Source organism: Phaseolus vulgaris, chromosome 7 (assembly GCF_000499845.2).
Source record: "Phaseolus vulgaris cultivar G19833 chromosome 7, P. vulgaris v2.0, whole genome shotgun sequence".
NCBI classification, from domain to species: Eukaryota; Viridiplantae; Streptophyta; class Magnoliopsida; order Fabales; family Fabaceae; genus Phaseolus; species Phaseolus vulgaris.
Window position 1 is genome coordinate 39,569,411 of NC_023753.2, and position 21,226 is coordinate 39,590,636.

Genomic DNA, 21,226 nt, shown 5'->3' on the forward strand with positions numbered 1-21,226 from the left:
TTCAAAATATGTTTTTAGATTCCTGAATTATATAATTTAGAATACATTTTTAATTTTTAATTGTGTAATCCAAACATACATCATAGATTATACAATTTGAAAAGAAATATATTTCAAATTATATAATTTTTCAGATTATTTCAGATTACATAATTAACAAATCTGAAAAAAATTTAATTTTACATTTTCGTATTTAAACTCTATGAACACCTCTATAAAAGTGTAGGAAGAAAACGTGGGTGTAAAAAGCAATTGTCACTTTCTTTGTATTTTTGTGGACGAAAATCGCCCTGGGAGAAGATCTTGGTGGTGCTGCCAATGGAGCTCTCTGCACCTCCCTCTCTTCCAACATCTCCTTCATCCCTTTTTCTCAAATCTAGGGTTAGGGTTTTCCACGCAATTCCCAACCCCACGCGCCCTCCTTTCCCAGCTTCAATCTTTTCACCCAATCAACGCATTCTCACTCCAATCCATCTTCCCAGAAACGTCTCTTCCGCTGCCGTGGTCGGAGACAATCCTTCCGCTACGACGACTTTGCCAATCGACTCTGGTCAATACAAAGCTCAATTTCTGTTCTTCATTTTCTGAGATTTTGGATTTTCCAACGCGTTTGAATGCTTTTTGGATCATTTTCAGATGCTAGAGTTGGAGAGGTGAAAAGGGTCACCAAGGAAACCAATGTATCAGTCAAAATAAACTTGGATGGTTCCGGCGTTGCTGATAGCAGTACTGGAATTCCCTTCCTCGATCACATGCTTGATGTCAGTAATTTCAACTCAATTTTGGTGCCTTTGTGTTGCTGATGCCTTTGTTTTGTTTTTCATTTTTTTTTCATTTACTTTTATATTCCATTATTGCTATCTCCCTTAAAATGTAATGTTAGATTTCAATCATTGTTCATATAGGTGTATATATCAGTGAATGGTCCAGAAAATAAATGTTGTGGGAGCTAAAATAATTAATTAAAAATTAAAAAAAAAATCCGTGAATAATCTTCTGTATACTTGATATTAGCATAGTCAAAGACATCCCAAATGAGAATGCATATTTTTCTATCAAATTTGTGGCTATAGTAGAAGAATGAGCATAACAATGTGGAATGAAAGAGGTGAAAGGTTTGGTGTATGTGAAATGAACTTTGAACTTGTTTAGAAAAGAACTTATACTTGCACTGTTAGAATCTGGTCTTGTACTTTGAAGAAGGATGTTAAAATTATTCAATTGAGATAATAGTTATGGAAACTAAACTTGGTTGTGATTTTTCAGCAACTTGCTTCACACGGGCTGTTTGATGTACACGTAAAGGCCACAGGGGACATACACATTGATGATCATCACACAAATGAAGACATTGCCCTTGCTATTGGAACAGTATGCAAACCATTGCATGAGCTGACTCTTTCATTTCTTTTTGGTTTTCTATAATACAAATTACAAATTTTCCTAGAAACTAAAACGTGTTTCACTATTCTGCATTAAAGATTTGTGTGCAAGTTATATCTTTGTATAATTTTGTATTTCACCATTTCCTATCTATGCACAATGGCATCTAAGTAATTGCTGATGATTTTAACAATTCTAATGGAAATTGTAATCTTATAGCAACAGGGATTTGTAATTACAGTAGTCTTATTTTATTTTAGAAAAATGAATTTATGTATCATGTTAAAACTAAGTGGTTTCTATTACTACATCTTCAGGCTTTGCTGCAGGCTCTTGGTGATAGAAAGGGTATTAACCGGTTTGGCAACTTCTCTGCTCCACTTGATGAAGCACTGATACATGTTTCACTGGTAATTTGGATACTGTTTTTAGAAATAATCATTAATTCTTAGAAAATATTAACATGTGTGTTGCGGGAAAGTGTGATGTTTGCACTTACTTTTAATTTGACTATATTTGTTGTCGATATAGTGATATCTTTCTTTTTTATGTTCACTCTTTAATCAACCAATAAAACTTCTCTCATTTCTTCTCTGCTCCCATCATGTATTCCTTGTTCACTTTTCCAGGATTTGTCTGGTCGACCACATCTAGGTTATAATTTGGACATACCTACTCAAAGGGTTGGAACATACGATACTCAGGTAGTGTATCTTTTTCGAGCTTCATTCAAGTGTAGATTATTTTCTAGTGAGCTTTCTATATGAATCATCTATCATGCTTCTTGTTCCTTTTTTTCTTTCCCCTTTTATTCTTATTATATACTAATGAATCCATTGGGTGTCCTTATTTATAGTTGGTGGAGCATTTCTTCCAATCATTGGTGAACACGTCTGGTATGACACTTCACATTCAACAGGTATTAATACATAATAGAACATAGATTATAATCAATTGTCGTCATTAAATTAGCAAATATATCATTATTTTTTTTATCAACAAGAAAGAATAAGTAAATACGAACCAGGAGTGGTGAAGTGGTTCAACCCTTAATACAAAAAATAATCCTTGAACTCCCATAAAACAGGACCCCAAAAAATACCTCCAACTAACATCTCGAGAACTCCTAACAAAGCAATATATCAAATAACCATCCTGTATACCAAAGGGTCAAGATACCAATCATAACAAGAGAAAAAAAAGAGTGTGACTTGGAAGTAATCCATGACTTGGAAGAGAAAAAAAAGAGTGTGACTTGGAAGTAATCCATGACTTGGAAGCAAATATATCATTATGAAGGAAATATACTGAATGTTGTTGATGTTTTAGCAGGGCTCTTTGATGGGTTAGAAAACTGAGATATTGTTTCTATATGCAATGACAGATTCACTACATAATCCAACTTGGTGCTTATGCTTTTTTCTAGTTCATGTTTTTTTATTCCAAGTGTGAAAACCTTGTAACAGAATGAACATGTATATGCATTCCTCTAACACAGCTTGCTGGAAAAAATTCCCATCATATTATCGAGGCAACCTTTAAAGCATTTGCTAGGGCTCTTCGACAAGCTACAGAGTATGATCCACGTCGCCATGGAACCGTACCAAGGTATGTATTATGTTATCTTTGAAACTTTTTTTTCCCAACAAGAAAATTATTAAATAAAAACTAATTTTAACTTTTGACTAAATTATATATTATTTTAAAAACTAAAAAAATTATTAATTTATAAATCAATTTCTATTATTAATAAATAATTTTTAAATTGATATCTAATTAGTTACTAAGGTGTTTGTAAACTAAATTTAAAATCTAAATAATTGGTAGTTAAAATCTTGATACCAATTTAAAAACTATTTATCAATAATAAAAAATAATTTAGAAACTAATAATTTTTTAATTTCTAAAATAGTATCTAATTTAATTAATATAATAATTAATTATTTTTAATTTTTAAAATTGGTTTTTATTTAATGATTTTCTATTAGTGTTGTATTTACATTTACAATGTGTCAATGAAAACTAAGGGAATTTCCTTGAATGTATCCATCGATTTCTTTGTGCAGTTCAAAAGGAGTTCTGTCTCGTAGCTGATATCGTCTTCTGCTGGTGGAACTTGCTGCTTCTTTTGGTATATATTTGTCATACAAGACAATATTGTGTGTATATTTTAGTAATGAAAATAATTTTTGAAGTGCATTTTGTTGTACATTTTTAAATAACATTTTAACATAATTTTTAATCACAAATCAATATTGTTATACAAAAAAGAAATATATTTTGATAATGTGACCGAATAACAATATAAAATTCATTTAGTGTTTTTTCTCATAACTTCATCCTTCTTTTCTTCGGACGTTTTGAAGTCACCATAATTTATCATACTTCTGGATTTCTTTGTATTACTTTTTCTCATATTTTTCAATTTCTCTTGTATATATATATACATGTATTTTATTTGATGCCCTCTTCATTGTTTAAGAAAATTATTATTTAAATGAACAGAATGTAAAAAAAATATCGTTTTAAAAGAGATGTCATGTCACTATGTTATTTTAACAACTTTGTTTTACTCTACCCCAGAAACACTCTTATTTTGTTTTTACTTTACATTTTTCATAAACATTTTTACCCTAAATAATATATTTATCTCTATATTGCTAGTTCCATAATGTATCAAATTCTGGCCTTTCTATGTACATAAGCAGATGCAGAGTTATTATTTTATTTTGGGTTTAAAAAATTGAAACTAAAAATATCATACAGATCTTTGCCCAATTCTTATTTGTTGAATTATTAAAACCTATCCTTTTCTGAACCTAACTCCAACTTCTTGCCATTGTTGCCATCGACGAATGGGACTCATAAAATGCATACCTATGTTTTTATTTTCATATAGTTGATAAGTGATAAGATAGTTCAAAAAAAGATAAAGTAGTATCTATTATAATAGAGTTGGTATAGAAAATAAAAGATATAAAATATGATCTCATACCATTCTATTGATAAAACTCTCCAATAAACGCCCAAACACTATACTCTTTAAGAAAATTAATCACTCATTTTTATCTACTTCGTAAAAATCCTTTTAAAATATAAGCGGTTATTTACTCCCAAACACAAGTCTGAGACTTCTTCTTAAATATGGTGTCTCGATGTATTCAGTCAGACACACTATCGAATACCTTATGAGTATCGGATGTATCAAATTTTTGAATTTTTAACAATTCTAATACGATTTTAGTATAATTTAATAAAAGTACATTAATTTCTTAAAAGTTGAATAAAATTTAAATTTAATATCTAAATTTTTATTATAATTACAAAAATAAATAACAAATCATTATAACCTGCTAAAAAAATTGAAACATATTACATAAATTTTTATTGCTAATTTATATAATTCATAATTACATAATTACATAATATATAAATCTGTGTTTTATTATATTACATTTTAAAAATTATACGTATCATCGTTTATCATCCAAGATTGTAATTGTAAAGTAAATAGTTAAAAAAAGTTTGTATTTTTGTTACGGTAACAGAAAGTTAATGTGCTGAAAAGGATCTAAAATAACTACGATACAACAATCAGTTTGTAATGCAACATAAACATGTACACAGAATATTGGGAAATACCATGACATCACCATCTCCAAGGCTAACACCATTGAAAACATTTGGCACGAAAGATAATTTTTCATGTCTCGTTTGAAAAAGAAATTTTTGTCAGATGATGGTCTGCAGCTAGATGTATACTAAAATGCATTTTCCTCAAATCCACATTGCTCAGTTAAGCATCAGCAGGCTAAACCAAAAAGTTAAAAACTGTTTCCACATTTAACAGCAGGGAGCAGGCTGCCATAACCGACCAGATTGATGAATCCCTTCTTCCACAATCATGCAAACTTATTATGTTTCATCATTTTGTAAATCTTGCCCTGTATAGACTCTGAGAAACATACTCCACCGTCACCATTCTGCCATCAAACAATCGTCCATGCAAAGAATGTGCTGCTGAACAACATGCTTCGGCTCTTCCATACTCAACAAGAACAGAACCTGGTTCAAATACATGACCATTATCATCTTTCGCATCATTACCCTTTTGGGGATCAACTAATTCAGAACACCCTTCCTGAAATGCAGAAACCGTGCCCTTTGAATCCATGTTGTCCCCCACAATCTTATTTTCAATATCCACATCTATATCGTTAGCAACCACTTTATCATGCAATGTGGGCACGTCATCGGGTGTTTCCTGTTGAACAGGGGATGCTTGAATGATACTGCAAGGTATGCTCTTACCACCCACATCTTCAACAGCTGTATCATTCACAGGGTGTTCTAGACATGATTTAATGTCAAAAAGTTCAGCCTTTTTGTCAGTGTTAATACCGGTACCATCATCAACTTTATATTCTTCCAACTCTTTGTCATCATGAAAGTTAACCCCATTTGTTGCTTCAGATTTGAGGTCAGTAGCCTTGTCTGAAAAACTAGATTTTATACTATTAGTAATACAGTTGGTGTCTTGAAAAACTTCAGATTCCACTTCATTTATGACTTCACATTCTTCTAATTTGGTTGCTAAATTCTTTTCACTGCTATGCCTGACTACATTAATTGATTTAATAGTCCCAAATCTGCAAGATAAAAGGGACTTCGTACAATAAGTGTTTATAATTTATAAACTTTAAAAATATGAATAATTCCAGATGAAAAGCAAATACAAGCTTGATTTATAACCTTGCACATTCAAATCGTACATCATCCAAAATTTCTTCAACTGTCATGTCAGATAGTGATGAAATAGACTCCACTGCAAACTATACATATTACACAAACAGAATCCAAAAAGTAATCATCAAGATGTGTAATGTAACTAGCAATATAATTTAAAAGGAGAAACATATATTTGACCCAAAACACGTGTTGAGCCAGACCCAAACAAATATTTGTACAAAATCCAGAATATGAAAAAAGATTGGTAGAAATTGGATCAGCCACAGACCACATGCTATAGACACAATTAGGAATCTTTTTGGTGAATTGCTCTCTCAACTTGGCTTTGAATCAAGATGATTTAGATTCAGATATGAAAAGAGCTTTATTATACAGTGTTTGCATTGAATCTGGGAAATCCAAGAGCCTTCTGTCTCCTACCCAATCTTCTAAGACAATTCCGAAATGGGCCCTAAACCCCTCTTCTGCTATTTATTTCCCCCGTATTCAATTATCATTCTCTCAACTGACTAATCGTCAATTCTGTAAGTTTGGTCAACAGTAACAACTGTTCCCTAGTATAAATCCTTAACCTCCTCCCCCGCCCAATAACATAGTCCTTCTGATAGACGGCTAAACAAAAACATTACATAGTGCAGTTTAAATTTTACCACTACAAGCGCTTTAAAAATTAAATTCACATCATTCAAAATAATCCCTTCTGACGACAATTACTTTATCTTTTACAGCTAAGAGATACACTTGAAAAAAAAGGAAGGGAAAAAACCCACTGAAATTGAACGAAAAATATAATAACCTCATAAAAGCTAAGTAAAAGATTTCGTACCACATTTTTAATCTCTAGTACTTGTGTAGGCTTTCTAAGCAGTGGTTTTGCATGTTCTGGAATCCCATAAGACGATTCACCAGCATTTTCCTGAAGTATTACGTAAAAAATTATGGATATACTTCAAAGAAACCAAGGAATCGTACCCAAGAATTAGAGTAAGACTATAAGGATCAGTAGATGATGATGAAGTTACCGAAGGTGATGATGCATCAGGCATTGCCTGAACAACTGTAAGTACTTCCCCTCCCAGCTTCAAACCATTCATACCAGCACAAGCTTTGATGGAAACAGAGTGATCCGAATACTGAACACAGTTTGCTCAAATCAGTGTTCAATAGAACAAATACAAAAGGAAAGAGAACACAGTACACATTAGCCTTCAGATTTTGTTTCATCTTAGAATTGAAAAAGATACGGAAAAGAAGAAAAAAAAACAACACCTTTCGCAAGAACTCAGAAAAGAAAGAGCCATATATGCCCAAAATCATAAAAACTAAATAAAAAAACCAACCCATCAAGTTGTTTAATTTTTCACTTAAATTTGACTCTTCTAAACTAAGGATGCACTTTAAATAAATAGGTGCCAAGATATTATTAAACTCTTCAAACTTGATTTTCTGAGTAAAGGTTATAACTAAGCACATTTTCCAATATAACACACCCCTCTTTGATGGAGTAAAAACCCTAGAACCACATAATGGGTTTTTATACTGCCAAAAGCCCTAAACAGATGGCTCAGTAAGTAGTCTTTCCAGGATGAGGGAAAGAAGCTGTATGTATAAAACTGTGTGCACCTATAATAAACCAACCCAAAGCGAGCAGTTTAATTAGATTAATTTGATGACTTAATTTGTCTGAATTACTAGGAAAGATGCACTTATTGATTTGAGGTTTTCAAAACCGTTCAATAGGCTCAGAAAAGGAATGTCTGAATGATCTTTAAATGATATATTAGTGACACTTAAGGGAAACAAAAGAAGCTTCAAAAGGCAGAGAGAAATATGGCTGTCTCAATGGTTGAAGTTTCTTCTCCATGTCAACATCCCACTCTTGCAGAGAAAAAAGTATTTCTTCTTCTCTTTGCACTTGGGTTGAGATTGTAAATACATTGACGAAAGTACACACCAGATATAGAATTTTAGAAAATATTACAAATGAAAAACCCAAATGCCTATTACAAATTCATCATTCTAATTTCTAACAGATAAGTATTTATAAATGGACCCTTGAGCCACCTGGGCTTAGCTCATTATCAGGTAGGTAAGTGTAAATTATAATACTTCTATTGTTACACAAGATAAGAAAACTATTAAAAGATCAATAAGGGAGAAACGCAGAATTACCTCCAGAAAAGCACATGATGCATCGCTGGCATTGGTTTCAAAGTGGTAGGCCTTCAAAGATCCAAACGCACTAGCAATCTCCATAAGCTGAAAAGAAAATATAAGAAATAAATAGGCCTTAGTCATCATATGAAAGCCAAAGTAAGAACATTTAGTTATTAGATGGAGCAAAAAGCTCAGGTCGCAAAGTTAAATTTGAAAGAGGGATTTTTATTTCATTTCTTAATTATTACCATCTCAGAAGAAAGAAGATTTGAAATTCCACCAATGAAGATCTGCCACAACATAAAAGATGCAATCATTAGACAAACAATTAATTGAGCTATAAACTAGAAAAAAAAGGAAAGCACACATGATATAATAAATGAATAATTAGCAAAGATAGTTGAATCACATAGTACCAGAGTCGAAAAATTAAAAACATGGATGAGACAATGCAAGCCCTTACAAGAACTGAACAGACAACATAACAGGCTAAGAAGATCCTTGAAATAAAAAAACAAAGGCCCTCAAGAAAAAGTACCAAGTTATTTTGTCCACATGACAGTTACAATTTTGATAACGGTACTAGTTACATCAAAAAAGGTTAGACCAAAAAGGAAAAGAAAGATAAATAAGCTCATTATCACTAAAATGCAAGAACAAATTAATTTATACCAAAACAGTCAGATTAAGCAAGATGGATTTTATAGGGTGCTAAGCATCCAGATCGACATTTAGACATGAAAGTAAAAATTATTGTTTTACATGCATACCTTGTGAGGTGAATCAATTACAACATCACTTATTATTGTGACAGTATCATCCATTGATCTCTCTGGTTCACCAGTCTGCATGAAAATAGCAATTGTCTGAAAACCTGCTACATGGATGATAACCACAATATACCTTAGAATTGTAAAGCTTACAAAAATGCATTAGCTTGTAATAATATCTTGAGTGATAGAGTAAAACAAAATTAAGATCAGTTGACATTAACTGTACTTTTAAGATAAAGAATGCAAGCAACATAAGTAACTTAACCAAAAATATAAAAACATAAAAGATCATCCACCCATACAAGATACTGCCAAGAACTTCTCAGATCAGAAATGAGCCAAATAAACTAGTACTGGAAACCTAAGCAAGCAAAACATTGTACATTTTAATTTATATTATTCGTTAGAGAAGCAGTTCCATATATACATACAATAAATATCCAATGCAACACATAAAATGATTCTTCTTTCAGTGGTTAGAATCCCCATAGATAAAAAATTGTCAAATAACAAGATATTTCTTTTGTTTTTTCCAGGTGATTGAGGGAAAAAAGCTAATAAAAATCAATATGTTTTTTCCTTACAAATACTGCCTTAAGACATATCAATTAATCGGTATTTCCACATTTCAGATCATTAATACCATGCAAAGTCACATCAAAAAGCATAGCAAGAAGAAAAAAACATATTCCAAGCAAATGAATATTTCATCCTTTCAATGCAGTTCAGAAGCAAAGACCACCTTCACAGTATCAAAGGGTCATCTATAAAAGAAATTAAGACAAAATTGAGGGCTCAATCTACCAGAACCAAAACATTATCATTTTTGTCATGCATTTATGTGGCATGGGGAAACACCCTGCAAAACAACATACTTGATTTGCCATAAAATCAAATGATCTTTGGGATCATAACAAAATGAATAAAATTACTATCAGCAATAAAGTTACACAAGTATATTCAACCTCCCAAAGGATGCCATGAAAGGATGGAATACCAGAGGACTGCTTAAAACTTAGAACATTCTTCATTCCTTTAAGCTTAAGTAATAGATACATAACATTAATGTATTAAAATTGACTACAGTGAGAAAAGAACCATTTAGATTAATATGTAGACACGCCAGATTAATAAAGATTCTTCTTTAAGGGATGTCTGTGCTGTGTCAGGTGATAAAACCAATGCACATAAAATATTATGTGAAAGGGGAAAAGATACTGAGTAAAGAATGGTTAATAAACCTTGAGCTTTTTAAGGTAAATGCACCTCATCTAAATCAATCAAGGATGATGTTTTCAGAAAGCAACATAACCCAATTTTTCAAGCCTTGGGATATTGAATATGAAGATAAATCAGGATCCCAAGGACAAGAACAAAGCAGGCACTGGAACCGAGAGTGACATAAGAAACTCAGAAATAACTTGTAACCCATAGCACTTACATGCTGAACACGATAGAACAAACAAAGCATGAGATCATAAATAGCATTGTCAGAGCAGCCTAGAACAATAACCCTGAAACATTGGCCAGCTAAATCCTGGTAACGCATCAAACTTGCCAATACACCTGGAAGTCTTCTTAATTAGGAGTCAGCTTCATCACCATCCAGAATGTGTATTATGAAATACCCCATATAAACATCCTATTTAAGAGATTGCAATACTAGGGTCAGAAGATATCTCATAAAATGGAACAAGCAGATCACTCCATGTGAATTATAAAGCTCTTGAAGCTACAGAAGCAGTTTCTAGCATTTGGTTATGAACAATATGAATTTATTGTCCAAATGTCCAAGAAACCTATCACTAAAAATGTCATGAAACAAAATTCCAGATTAATAAAGTACACCCTCCCAGCACTAACCAGAGGACTGGAATTGTGTCTCAGGCAAAGTTGAGATTTAAGCCTTCAAGATTGAGGACAAGATAGCCTCTAAAAGTTAGGACTTACTGACACAAGATTCTTCAGTGATAACAAAATTAAACTAGAAGTTTTTTTCCTACGATTATAATTTTTAGAACTTTTTTATATATGATACAAAATTAGGATCCAGTACTCTTGTTATATTCTTCATACATAAGTTAACACACAAGAAAATTTATTTGCAACCAGTACAATATTGCCCACCTTCACGTTTATTTGTACATAAGTGGTAAAGAATCCAGCGGGTTAAATATGCACAAGGATCACAGTTATCCTGTCAACTAAACTGCATAATGACAAATAATACTTCAACAACACACTAGTTTCCAATTAGGGTCGTTATTTTTCTTCCGACCACAAATTATCACAAACTAATTTACGGTGCCGCCACCATTGACCACATGTAATGAAATCTTTATTTTGGATAAAACATAAGCATGAAAGAAAGGTTTGTTTTAAAAATAACTCCAGAACTAAACAAATATTTAAAGATACAATATTCCAAACTTAAGTATACATAGGCCAGTTACAATAGCTTCAATTGTCTGTAATTATGTATTTGACATTTGCACTTAACATGATTAACACTAATAAATGGTTGTAAATTCAAAAAAAAAATTAAGTAACAGTAAACATCTCTGCAGCAACCAGCTCAGAAATATTAAACAGTCTTTTCTTGCATTGCAAAGCAACCACCTCTAATCAGAATAATATTCTTTGAATTCCTGGCAAGCCCTGGATGTGTCCTTAAACTTTTGAGCACATTTTTATGGTCTGCTATAAAAATTAGCAAACTTGGGTGGTCAAGATTTTCTGCCAGAGTGCTGTTTATGCAGTCATTTGGAGCATTTAGTTGGAGTAGAATTCTCAAATTACTGAGAATGTTTTTCCTCAAAACTTGCCTTGGAATTGGATTAGAAATCTGTGTTCAGAACAGAGCTATTCCAAGGAAATTAATCTTTCTAGCATAGAGATAGATTGGGTAGATTTACTAGTTTATTTCTAAGTTTCTTCAGTCACAATTAATTCTCCCCATGGACTATTTTTTCTACTACAGAATAGCTATAACAAAAAAACATTACCTCCAAAAATAATATAGCTTGAGATGGAATATATGGAAGAATGACTTAGCTCAGAGAAAGAATGTAACAGAACTCATCTTTAGAAAGGCAAGTCAATTTGACATATTTTGCAGATAAACTAAAACGTAAAACTCTCATGTTTCAAAGTATCTTAAAAGATCTTCATATCCAAGACAAACAAAACCACACAGCTGAAAGGAAAAACTATTTGGGTCCACATTTTAACCTAAATAAAATAGAAATAACTTAATAACTAAAATTAGTTGCATTTTCATCACAGAATCTTGGGACAACATACACTAAAATGATCAACTCATTACTTTAAGATACTCATACAAAACAGTCGACTTAAATTTAGAGCACATAAACAATAAGATGCAATGAAATTTTATACATGCCCAGCCCAGGTATCTGTTGCTCTGTGGATAGAAACAAGAATATAAAAACAGGAGTGTCTGTCTAGTCTAACAGCGTTGCAATTACAAAACATTAAAAAGTTCAGTAACTATGTGCATATTAAATGAGCGGATACAGCCTTAGCAGATGCACAATAACTTGAATCATCCCTACATTTACTTATGATGGGAAGGTCAGTACTGGGAATACAAATGATGTTACCTAGGAATTGATTTTAAGTTGAAAGTGGAAAAGATCAATTACATATTACACGTAGCACATAATCTTCATAAAGGAGCTACATCTAAACTTTTTTAAACAAGAAAATTTTACATGATCACAAATCACAAAAGTAATCCTTTTCTAAGAAAACCAAACTGATCTGGGTCCTTTAAACTACTTTTGGTAACCAATGATGAAAACTGACTATCAAATTCTAAAGCCTGCATAGTTCTCTGTCAGTATCACAACACACAATCCAATGATTCATTGATTAAGACCAGCAATATCAAATAGACCCTTCAGCACTAAGGCATATAAAACAGTTTGTAAGGGATGGGAAGTAGAGAATCAGCTCATATGGAGAAAGGAAGACAGAATAGTGAATATTCAATTGTAGCATAACATGATGTCTATCTAGCAGTGACAAATGAGGAGAGAAGAGAGAATTTGGCTTGGAAGGTTGAAATAAATGAGAGCAAACACAGGAAGCAGTTAGGCAAGAAATTTTGTAATAGTTTAGGTAGGGAGGTACTTAAACCCTCAAAAATCAGTATTGCTTCTATATTTTCTTTCTTTAGTCTAACTAAGTCAGTTTTCCCTATTGTAAGGGGCTACACTCCATTGTTTCTCATTAAAATATCAGGTCCTATCAATATCAATTTCTACAGTGGATTCTTCACAGTTTGAAATAGAAAGGTAGAGCCTTTGCAAGAAATCCACGCTGCAAATATGGGTCCTTTGAAGATTCATTGAGTGAAAAATGCAATTTGGTAACTACTGGAAATTTACAAAATTAACTACCATAACATTACAGAAAACTCAATTAAAAACTTATATTTCTTTCATAAATGCACATATAATAGGAACCCCAACACCTTTATTTTAATTTTCCATCATCCACATCCTACAGACAAATTACCAAGCATAACCAGTTGTCTACAAAAGCAAGTCAAATTAATGTAACATTAATTTGAAATAAGGCATAGAGTTAGGGCTGCATATATTTCATTTCCCTTCTATTGGCAATAGCTTCTTAATAAAATTCCACAAGTTCATTCATTAAAGGATAAATTGTCCATTTTAATCAAAAGCATCGTAAATTGGTCATGTCATAAAATTCAAGAAACCTAGAGATGTAAACAAAAGTATGGAAGAATGCACAAGCATAATAAATTGAATCTTTTCAAATTGAAACATCACTATCATCACAGCATCAATAAGCAAACCAAAATCAAAGGAAAAAAAATATATTAAATGCAGGTACAGGTAAGCAAAGTAAGTGGTGGTAAGACAAATTCCACAGTTTCATCCAATAGTTACCTATAAATGGTTGCATAATTTTTTGAGTAAATTAACAACATTTTGGTAGAGTAAACATTGAAATGTAATATCTACAATCTAAAATGAAGCATAATAAAAAAATTCAATCCAAGAGAAAAATGCCAAACACTTTAGTTATATTATACAAATGAAAGAATGAATGAATAGACAAGGTTTTCAATCTTACTGCAACTTCAACATAGTCTTTGGGGCGTCTAATTTTCACAATGGAGCCAAATAGTGTACTGCCATCAAAAGAAAGAGCAGATGATGCATCCTCAGCAGTAAGGAATTCTACAAGAGCTTGGCCCTTATCTTTATGCAACTGCACAAAAGATATACAAGAACAAATTCAAACCTATTTCTTCATAAGAAAAGGGAAAATTAAATTTTCATATTTTGCACTACAGACTCACAACGCAGCTGATGCATGGTTGAGCTTGCTGGATATGATTTACCCGACCCGAGAGTATGAGGTTATTGAAGCAATCCATCACAGCTTTCTCAGAGGCAGAAGCAGGGAGATTCTCAAGATAAAGCCTTCTAATAGGCCGGGTAGCTTGTGTCAATTGGACAGAATCAATGTTGGAATTCTTCCCTGTTGATACTTCATTTAGAAAAGACATTGGTCGACGCTTCACAAGGGCTAGATCAAGAGAACTCGTTGACACCACTCCATGCATGTTGGACAACACAGCACAATTTGATAATAGAAAACTAGAAGAAACAACAACAGGAGAAGGATTATTTGTCCCTACAGGGGGAAGATCCCATCCAGCCCGTTTCTTCTCAAGAGAGTGCTTAGATGGGGAAGGAGTCTTAACAGCAGCTTCACTTTTCCTCTTCCTCGGAGAATAGCCACCAAGTCCACTTGTAGAACCACCATGGCGATGATGGTGACTACTTGAACCATTGGTTGATACTCTACTTTTATCTGTATCAGGGTGCCTTTTTCTAGAACTATCTTTCAAGGAATGCATAGATGACTCTTTACGCTCTCCATCTTGATAAGTACGTTTTTGCTCCCTTCGAGGAAAAGAAGGGGACCTTCTATCCTCATGTTCTCGACTTCTTGAACGTCTCCTCTTTATTGTTAATTCTTCATAATGTGACTTGAGCTTAGGCCGCCTCTCCTTCCTCTCATAACTGTGCACGTTATGATGTTTCAGAGCATCTTGTTTCCTCGGTGTACTCCTGTCTTGAGTTTCATCATCTCCATTTTGGTATTTTCTCTTGGTTTCCCTAGCATATTTTTCCCTACCACCTGCATGCTTATCCTTATCTGATTCTCTATAATGCTTCTTTTCAGGCACTTCTTCAGAGTTATTGCTTAACCGCCTTTTCAATCTCCAGCTATTATCTCTATCATTGTCATGCCTCTTTTTGGTAACATACTCATCAGGATTCTCATTCTCTGCAACACGGTGTTTTTTCTTTATTTTCCTTTCAGATTTTGGTCTACTTGCTTCCACATAACTATCCCTACCTCTTGAATGCTTATTTCCAGCTTTATACTCAGAACTGTAATGAATTTGCTCATTTTTTCTATGACCAACCATCTCTTTCTCAGTCTTTTCTTTGGTTATCCTGCCTTTATTATTTAATCCAGAGCTTGATTTAGTTTCCAAATTATCGTTAGCCCTACCTTTCCCTTCAATTAAATCATCTTCCTTTGCATAGGTGCTTTGAACCTTCTTTCTAGAACTTACTTTCACATATTCCTCAGAAGCATGTTTCTCACTGCCAAAGGCTGAGCTTTTGTCATGTTTATAGATCCTGGCAGACTCAAAATGATCATCAATTTTCTCCAAAGAACATCCAAGTGCAGGGTCTTTAACATTTTCAACCAGTTCTTTTTTTCTTCTTCTAAGCATGATCTCTTCAAAACTAAATGGCCTTGTACGGGCTGCACTTCCTTCATCACACTTATCCCCAGAAAGCCAATCACTTTTTCCATGCTTATCCTTTGAAAGATTAGATTTGCTCATATTGTATGATGCAAACCAATTATTACAAAAGAAATTAATCTCACCAGGAAATTATTAAGGAGAGCATCGGTGAAAGAGAGTATTGAAAACTTGGAATTAAAACTATCAAAAGATAGATTATATTGTTCCTGAAGAAGCCAAAAAGGAAAGACAATGAGATTACAAACATGTAACTATATGTAATAATTCATTCAACTAGATGAAAAACACAAAGTCCATTTCAAGCACTAATATGTTCATCAATTTCGTCCAATAATATTATGAAGGAATTATTGACTGCAAAATGAATATATTATAGATCAAGCTCCTCTAAAGTGAGCAAGTCACATTTGAGAGCAAAATGGGTTATCTCAGTTGTTGATAAGAAAAACGATGTTACACATACATGCATTACATATAAACCAAACATGTCTTGTCATAGCAACCATTGATTTTTTCATCAACTACTGAAACTCCTCACTTTACCCTTACTAATTTTAGAGGAGCCAAGTCACTATAGTCTATATATATATATATATATATATATATATATATATATATATATATATATATATATATATATATATATTCCTTAAATTGATAATAAAACCATATAAAAAAAAGGGCTTTGCACCTGAGTGCAAACTTTTGAAGGTCCTGGGCCGGATAAAACTTAATTGTGTAATAGCATAAAAGCCTGTTAGATTTAAAGTTTAATAGAATTGTTTTCAATAAAATTAATTTTGAACCATTGAATGTAATTGGGATGTGTGCCCAAATTGAATGTCCGTAGCGCATTACAGAACTGCATAAAAGCTTAAATCCACTGTATCATATGGCAGATAGCAACATGAGCACATAGCAGAAACCACATAGAAGGAAAATTCCTTTTGTATAAGCGAGAATGAGAAATATAAAAATGAAAAAAAAAATTATTCAAATTTTGAAGAAGTTGGGTTAAAGAAATGAGAAAGGGGAAAAGACGAAAAGATTAAAGGAGAAAGAGAGCAGAAATCACAAATCAAGTACTGTTACCTGTAAAAACAGGAATAAAAACAGAGTCGTTTTTGGACTGGAGGAGAATTTGAAGTGTTTAGAGTTTGAGGACAGGATAGAAATTTAAGTGAGAATGATACTCAAAAGTTTGCATGGCCCGGAAATAAAAAGGCTAACGTGGGGCTTATTTTAGAAGTAAAGAAACCCAAGTCAATCAGTAAAAAGTAAAAAATGAATAGAATAAAAGAAGAAAGAGACCAATAAACAAAATCACAAAGATTCTTATGTTTAAAAAAGCCATGTGTGTCTTAGTTAATTTTGAGTGCTACCCACATAAGCACAAAGAAGATACAACAACATAGACCAAAGCTGTTCCCCACACAAGATGATATCATTTTAAATCCTCTTAATGGTGTCACTAAGAATTGTCTTGATGTTCCTCTATCTCTAACCATTAAGATATCCTCCATACACTGTAGTTAGTATTGCAATGCAAATTCTTTTAGCTTAAAAGACATCTTTCAGAAATGACACCTAAATCATTCCTTCTTTTCATCCACCCAGCTTGAAACCTATTATTTATATAACCCTTATATCTCCACTTCATATAGAAGATCCAAGATACCTAAATTGTGTGACGAGTGGATGATCACCAATTTTCACCTCCAAACAACTGCTAGTACATATATACATTTCTTGTTGAACTTGAATTTCATATACTCTACTTTATTTCTACACAAACAGAAGTAATGTCATTCTCAGGGATTCACTCCATACCCCTAGTTTAACATTTATTCCCTCTATTTCAACCCTTCCACAAGAAAAAATATCATACGTAAAAAGCATGATTGCTTCCTGGGTAGGTAAAGAATGTCCAAAATCAAGGTAAAAAGATAAAGACCAAAGGTTGACCGACAAAACACCCACACAGCCCAACAAGCTAAAATATCCAGGTTTCCTTTACAATTTCCATGTAATCACAATGTGTTTTGGAGGGGATATTATTTATTTTAATAAATATTCACGGGTTTGATAACTTTTTAAATGAAAGAAATAAAATAATAGATTAGCATAAAGTGTATGTCCTTAAATTATGTTTATTTTTATAAATATTGCATAACTATTAATTTTAAAAAAATAGTCATCCACTCTCTTTCTTTCCCTTCAAAATTTTATTCATACAGTATGGATGTGATTATCATTATAATAAACAACCCCAAAAGTCTTATCTTATCCTATTAAAAAAGATCCGATACATGAAATGTACATCATTGGACTCAACAAAATAGCTTAGCATTCTAACAAATAAAAATTAATACATTTCTTTCGAACTGTAACAATTAACAAAATCGATGTATGTTTGATTGACATTGCATTAGTACTACTTTCTCTTTCATTTAAGCTTTTAAAATCAATCTCTCACATTTTCAGCTACCTCAAGTTCCTCCTCTGCAACACCTTGAAAATAATCTCTTTGCACATGCAACGCTTCCGATTACCCATAGCCTAGCTTTTTTTTAATACATACTCAGAAATCACACAACTGCTAGAATTTATTTTCCCACTTGGAAATTGAAGTTAAACTTACAAAAGCATTCTCGTTTTTTCTTTCAATAACCTAATTTAAGATCTTAATATGCTAAATTGCAATTGAACTCCTCCTAAATCCCCTAAACTAGAGTTTGTGCTTCCCTCTAAAACACGCGGTACCTAACCTAAATCAAAGGTGCTAAACTTCACCAGCAACGTATATAGGTATAACCAAAACCTAATATTGAAATTTCGCAAAATGCTATTGCGCAAATAGAGGAAGAAGAAAGAGAACCTCAATATAGGAGAGTGAAGATGCGGTGGTCTGCGACGAGAATAGCGGCGGCGAAGAGAGTGAAAACGAAATGTAAGAGCAGTGGGTTATCTGAAATCTACGCGATAGTATTTCTTCGTCTCATGTTCTCCTTTTATTTTGGAAAGTAAAACAAAAATAAATAAATATACACTAATATATGTAACATAGGCAATAATCATATTTTTAAAATATTTGTATAATTTTTAAAATATAAAACACTGAAAATATGAGTATGTTAGGTAGAAATATATTTTGCATGTTGATTTAAAAGAATTTGTTTTTTATTTTTATAATTATATTAAAAATTGATATAATAAATTTAAGTTTTTAAAAAATTAATAATTTTTTTTTAAATTGTATTAGAAATTCAATATCCAATACAGACACATAATTTAATAGAAGTGTTTGAGTCCTAAAGACATAGAGTGCATAAAGAAATTTTAAATTTTATATAATATTTTTTTTAAAATTCATCTTGATTAAAAGTTTTTATCATAAAACTATATTTATGAAGTTTTATATTAATACAAACTATATTTTTTTTAATACTTCTTGTAGATCAAAATTGATGTAATATACATGTTCAAAAGTATATTAAAATATAAATAATTTGATCAATTTGTTATTATAATTTAATTTTAATAAAATGTAATGTGAATAATGATATATAAAACTATAATTAATAATTGAATTGACAAAACTATAATTATATACAATTATTGAGAGAAATATATTTAATGAAACTTATATAAGAGTAATTTAAACTCTCCTCGTATAGATAGATACATATATAATATATGAAGAGTTATATTATTGTATCTTTTATCATTTGTTAAACTTTTAGTAACTTAATATAAAAAAAAACAATTATATAATTGACTAGACTATATGCACATTTAATTGTTATAAATTAGTACATTTTTATTTTAATTCCTTTATTTTTATTTTCATTTAAAATTCAAAATTATACATTATATTATATAACCTTAATTAACTAATACTGTACTGAACAAAATATGTTCTAGGTGACAAATTGAGGGTGTTGTAATATAATGTCGTAGGAAAAAAAATTATAAAAAATTTATATAATAAATACGGGATGGAGAAGTCTTTTGTGCACATCATTAATGGAATACTTTTCTAGTGTCATTATAAATTCAATAAATATTTTTTAAATATAATATTATTAACATAATCATGATACAAAATGCTACATTAACTTTAAGATTAATCTAATTATGTGCCCTAATCTAAGCTCAGTATCAAAGGTCTATGACCCTATAAATGTACACATTAATTAAGATAAATGTACGTGAACCATGTTTATTATTCTTACCTACCTCATATCGAGCTCTAACTTAGACATTGAAGTACCTTTTGCAAATACTATACCCTATCAATCGAAGACTAAAGATCTTGCACCCTTACTAACTAGGATTGGTGGGAACACAACAAGACAAAAGAAGCACCAATACTTTTTCAACCTTTTGTAAGAACAGAAAATATATTTTAAAATTATATAAAATATGTTTTAACATATAATATTTTTTCACTAAGCAAATTAAACTTAAAAGTTATCAAAGCAAAAATAAAAGCATTGATGACAACAATACAAGTCAAATCAAGTCATGATAAGAACAATTGACGTCTACGATGATAGTTTTTCGTCGTGGTAGATAGAAAGATGGATGACGACTGAATAATAATAAAGAGAAAAGAGTGAAAATAAGAATAAACATGAAGACGAAGTGTTTCCTACTATTATATTTTGTGTAATATAAAGATTACATTGTAATGATTTAAAAAATTATTATAATATACATAATAATAATTAAAATATAATCATCATTACTTATTTAACATTAATTAAAACATGTTACCAATGATTATACTTTCCTTATAATTATTGTTGTACAATGCTATTAAATAATATTTTTACATTAGTATTTTTTTAACTTGGATATCTTATGAAAAAATTGTAAGAATATCAATCTTTCAAAATAGTGATACTTATTCAAAATATTAATACCTTTTAATATATAATTATTTTATGCATAAAGCTAATATATAATATCTTACATCTTTAAACGATAATATCAGAAACACTTATTTCAACTTCTATCTAGTATATTCTTAGAATTTTTTATGAATAGACATAGATTACCTATGTATTGTTTTTGTTAACATATGAATTTTGATTTAATCTTCCATATTTTTTCTTTTATTTTAATAATATTTTTTTCATGTAATGACAGATGATTGTTATTACTTGGAGTGTCAGTCTAGCTAAAATGTCAAGTTGCATAATGCCAAACCTTTATAGCAAAAACAATAAAATTATCTTTCAATCATATCATTACAAGAAAATTATGAAATAGAAACTAATTTTTAGAACCAAAATTTATTTTAGTT

General features: G+C 31.3%; 2 protein-coding genes across 3 annotated transcripts; one reads left to right on the plus strand and one right to left on the minus strand.

Moving 5' to 3' along the window:
* Positions 1 to 233: 233 nt before the first annotated feature.
* LOC137827517 (imidazoleglycerol-phosphate dehydratase, chloroplastic-like) lies at positions 234 to 3,582 on the plus strand. The gene is made up of 8 exons (XM_068633685.1): positions 234 to 550; positions 637 to 761; positions 1,267 to 1,371; positions 1,701 to 1,793; positions 2,013 to 2,087; positions 2,240 to 2,302; positions 2,882 to 2,991; positions 3,450 to 3,582. Exons 1-8 carry the CDS (start codon positions 319 to 321, stop codon positions 3,475 to 3,477), a joined length of 831 nt encoding a protein of 276 aa, XP_068489786.1. The 5' UTR covers positions 234 to 318; the 3' UTR covers positions 3,478 to 3,582.
* Positions 3,583 to 5,014: 1,432 nt separating this feature from the next.
* Positions 5,015 to 18,928, minus strand: LOC137827518 (splicing factor U2af large subunit B). Of its 2 annotated transcripts, none has more exons than XM_068633686.1 (10): positions 18,794 to 18,928; positions 14,422 to 16,121; positions 14,193 to 14,330; positions 9,060 to 9,134; positions 8,538 to 8,579; positions 8,305 to 8,391; positions 7,155 to 7,265; positions 6,959 to 7,048; positions 6,136 to 6,215; positions 5,015 to 6,032 (listed from the first exon to the last, which is right to left on the minus strand). In XM_068633686.1, exons 2-10 carry the CDS (start codon positions 15,991 to 15,993, stop codon positions 5,309 to 5,311), a joined length of 2,919 nt encoding a protein of 972 aa, XP_068489787.1. In that variant the 5' UTR covers positions 15,994 to 16,121; positions 18,794 to 18,928; the 3' UTR covers positions 5,015 to 5,308. The 2 variants fall into 2 exon arrangements, with proteins under 2 accessions (XP_068489787.1, XP_068489789.1); XM_068633688.1 differs by lacking the exon at positions 18,794 to 18,928 and adding an exon at positions 17,008 to 17,122.
* Between the last annotated feature and the right edge of the window lie 2,298 nt (positions 18,929 to 21,226).

Bases quoted from the DNA above. Each gene is read 5' to 3' on its own strand.
- LOC137827517 (XM_068633685.1), top strand. From the start codon at position 319: ATGGAGCTCTCTGCACCTCCCTCTCTTCCAACATCTCCTTCATCCCTT. The intron at 1,794-2,012 runs GTAATTTGGATA...TCACTTTTCCAG, and splicing joins CACTGATACATGTTTCACTG to GATTTGTCTGGTCGACCACA. The intron at 2,088-2,239 runs GTAGTGTATCTT...CCTTATTTATAG, and splicing joins TTGGAACATACGATACTCAG to TTGGTGGAGCATTTCTTCCA.
- LOC137827518 (XM_068633686.1), bottom strand. From the start codon at position 15,993: ATGAGCAAATCTAATCTTTCAAAGGATAAGCATGGAAAAAGTGATTGG. The intron at 9,135-14,192 runs GTAAGATTGAAA...ATTTTCATGCAG, and splicing joins AAGACTATGTTGAAGTTGCA to ACTGGTGAACCAGAGAGATC. The intron at 7,049-7,154 runs GTAACTTCATCA...GTAATACTTCAG, and splicing joins CTGATGCATCATCACCTTCG to GAAAATGCTGGTGAATCGTC.